The sequence below is a fragment of the Lycium ferocissimum genome, chromosome 5 (assembly GCF_029784015.1).
Source record: "Lycium ferocissimum isolate CSIRO_LF1 chromosome 5, AGI_CSIRO_Lferr_CH_V1, whole genome shotgun sequence".
In the NCBI taxonomy this organism is placed as follows: Eukaryota; Viridiplantae; Streptophyta; class Magnoliopsida; order Solanales; family Solanaceae; genus Lycium; species Lycium ferocissimum.
Window position 1 is genome coordinate 16098780 of NC_081346.1, and position 3414 is coordinate 16102193.

Consider the following 3414-nt stretch of genomic DNA (forward strand, 5'->3'; position numbering starts at 1 on the left):
ATTTATTATATCCTAACCATGATTAAGACTTTTGTTTGGTTAATTAAATCTCAACCATTACTTTTTAACCATGACACATCTCCGGGCGGAGGAGCGACCTTCGGATGTGGGTTCGTAGAATCAGGTAGGCTTTTGTCCAAACCATATATTTGTATTAACATTTTTATCAAATATGTATAAATTATTAATGAAGAACCCAAGTAACTTTAAAGAATTAGAATACCTTAACCCACATAACACAATCACCGGCTCCGCCTCTGCACATGTCTCCCATCCAAGTAAAAACTTAGGAAAAATGGAGAAAAGGAAAATGGAGAGGAGTCCCATCCACCCCTTGCCCTATATAAATACTTCAACCAAGCTCTCCTCATTTCACTGTCAAGTAGAACTTGCTTGTCTTTGCAAACACTTAGCACTTCTTTGTGTCGAGCAATAGAGAGAGTGCTAGAGATTTGAAACTTTTTTTTGGTTAGAAAAACAGAAAAGGAGATGGCTTTTTCTGCAGATCATTGGGCTTTTGCTTTTGGTGTCCTTGGTAAATAAACCTCTTATTCCTTCCTTTTTTTTCTTTTTTTGGGTTATGAACAAAATGATGGCGAACATATAGTTTTTCTTTCTGCTGATTAAAAAAAAGGTGTCAGTGAATCATCAAGAGAAGAATATTAGAGAACACACTGTGCATGTAATATACTAATATAATAATTAATGATAATATTAGTCCTTTCGTAAATATGAGAACATCAACAAGTAGTGAATGTGATAGTCACTACTCCGTGCGTCTTACTAAGTCTAGTAATTTACATGCATCTTTCTCCTAAATCATTTCTTTTTCCTTTTGAAACTTGCAGGTAACATTGTTTCTTTCATAGTATTCCTTTCTCCACTGTAAGTCTCTATTTGCTTTTTTTTATTTTTTATTTTTATTATGTTTACTTTCCTTTTGGCTTATAATTTAACACTAAATTTTCACAATTGTGCCAGGCCCACGTTTTACACTATTTACAAGAAGAAAACAGCTGAAGGTTATCAATCAATTCCATACGTGGTTGCGCTCTTTAGTTCCATGCTTTGGATTTACTATGCATTTCTGAAGACCAATACGACCCTTCTCATCACTATAAACTCCTTTGGTGTCTTCATTGAAACTATCTACGTTAGTTTCTACCTCTTCTATGCACCAAAAAACTCTAGGGTAAGTTTTTACGAGAATTTCCGGACTACAATTTTTTAAGGAGTTCATTTTTAAGTGATATTTATGAATAATTTAATTCAGGTCCAAACAATAAAGATGCTCCTATTATCAGTAGTGGGTGGATTTGGTGCAATTGTCCTCGTTACTCAGTTTCTATTCAAGGGGGCCGTTCGTGGACAAGTGGCTGGATGGATTTGCCTTGTATTTGCACTGTGTGTGTTTGTGGCACCCTTAGGCATAGTGGTAAGCTTAAATTATTACTTCTTGATTTATTTTCCACTCGATGCGTGAAGTTGATGCTCATTTTTCTCATTTCATGCAGAGAAAAGTCATCAAAACAAAGAGTGTCGAGTACATGCCATTACTCCTATCAGTTTTTCTCACATTAAGTGCTGTTATGTGGTTTTTCTATGGTCTTCTACTAAGGGACATCAACATTGCCGTAAGTTCTTTAATTATTAGCATGCAGCTTATTCCATGTTTCGTAAAATATCTTGTATTTTATCAATGTTCTAACGTACTTTCCTTGTTATCTTTAAAGGCTCCAAATGTATTGGGATTCATCTTCGGTATACTTCAAATGGTGCTCTATGTGATATACAGCAAAAAGGAGAAAGCCATCCTTAAGGAGCAGAAACTTCCGGAAATACAAAAGCCTTCAGTAGTTGTAGTGGATGACAACACGAATGATAAGAAGTTTCCAGAACTTACACAAGAACAGATTATTGACATAGTGAGGCTTGGTTTAATGGTTTGCTCAGAAAAAGTACACGTAGCATCGTGTCCTCATGGTACTACATGTGCAGCTAAAGTTGAGAACGAAGAACCTAAGCTTCAAACAGTTGATGCCTAAGACATGAGTAGAAGTTTGAGTTAGTTTTAGTCTATCCTCATTATCCTAAATGTGTTTGTACACAAGTAGAATCTTCGTATGTGTAAGTGTTTTTTTTTTTTTTTTTTTTTTGCTTTCCTTGCACTCAGAAAGCTAAAATGGGTGTTGATACTTAGAGAGGCTGGCTGGATGTTGGGTTTTATTTTATAGCAATGGAAGTAGTAACTCATTTTTCCAATCGTTCACTGAGTTAAATCCTCTATCTGGTCTATCGATTAATGCACTATCAGTGTTAGAGAATGCTAAATGCCTACATATGAATACCAACTTATCTCGTTATGGGTTCCATGCAAGCAATCGCGGAATTAGGATTTTTATTAAAGGGTGTCAGAATATAAAAAACTAAAGATACAAAGAAATAAAGGGATTCACCACACAATATACATACATAAAAAAAATCTTCTTTACGTATTTATACAATGTTACTTTCCAACGAAGGGTGTCAACTAATGCATGTGGGTCTGCCACTGCATGCAAGTATGTATGCAATGCAGCGAACATTATTCATTTGAGGCAGCTAGCAAAAACTTGGTTAAGTTATGTGTATGAGAGGCGTCAAATTTACCCCATCAAAATATGATCTGCCAGATGAAAAATATAATATACGGAGTATAACACCTCAATTTATCCAAATTTAACTGGTGGACATATATTCAGTTGCTGGCCAATTTGGGCATAATCCAGTTCAACCCATCTAGAAGTTTGGCCAGTTTGTGCATGGTCTAAATTGATCTATAAGAAAACTTATGAAAAAGAAAATTGGGTTTGATTTGCTTGATATAGTCACGATAAATAAGGGAAAAAATCTTTATAAGTTTGATATGCATGGTAATTAAACAATTATACAAGAACAAATAAGGAAACGATGAATGACTTTTTGTTGGGGTAGTTGGTTGAGTTATAACTTATTGTTTAGACTCAATGTCACTGCATGGTGACCCAACCCGTTTCGTGACCAACCCATTTGATAGAACCTATGAGTCCATTAAAACAGTCTAAGGGACATGGTCCCTGAACTGTTTTCACAGATAAAGACAAAAAGTAAATAAGGCAAGATATTTACGTGGAAAACTCTTTGCTCAAGGGATTAAAAATCACGATCTACCCCAGTAAGATTTCCAACTTCAATAACCGAGCAACTTCATATTACAACCGATTGTAAGCTAGGAATTAACTCGCATAACACCCTATCCTTACAAATTACAATAGCCCAATCGTAACCTTCACACTTGACTACCCCTAGCCAAGCAAACTAATATACCTAGACTAACTCTAACCTGGTGTACCACTCAAAGGCATCCTTTGAGAATTCAACACTGTGACTAATTCT

At 35.4% G+C, this 3414-nt stretch overlaps 1 protein-coding gene across 1 annotated transcript; it reads left to right on the forward strand.

Moving 5' to 3' along the window:
- Positions 1–369: 369 nt before the first annotated feature.
- LOC132056220 (bidirectional sugar transporter SWEET10-like) lies at positions 370–2262 on the forward strand. The gene is made up of 6 exons (XM_059448310.1): positions 370–535; positions 849–885; positions 982–1192; positions 1274–1435; positions 1515–1634; positions 1734–2262. Exons 1-6 carry the CDS (start codon positions 490–492, stop codon positions 2043–2045), a joined length of 888 nt encoding a protein of 295 aa, XP_059304293.1. The 5' UTR covers positions 370–489; the 3' UTR covers positions 2046–2262.
- Positions 2263–3414: the final 1152 nt, after the last annotated feature.

Excerpts from the sequence above, each read along its gene's own strand:
- LOC132056220 (XM_059448310.1), top strand. The coding sequence starts at position 490 with ATGGCTTTTTCTGCAGATCATTGGGCTTTTGCTTTTGGTGTCCTTG. Across the intron at positions 886-981 it reads ATAGTATTCCTTTCTCCACT|GCCCACGTTTTACACTATTT; the intron begins GTAAGTCTCTAT and ends CAATTGTGCCAG. Across the intron at positions 1,193-1,273 it reads ATGCACCAAAAAACTCTAGG|GTCCAAACAATAAAGATGCT; the intron begins GTAAGTTTTTAC and ends AATTTAATTCAG.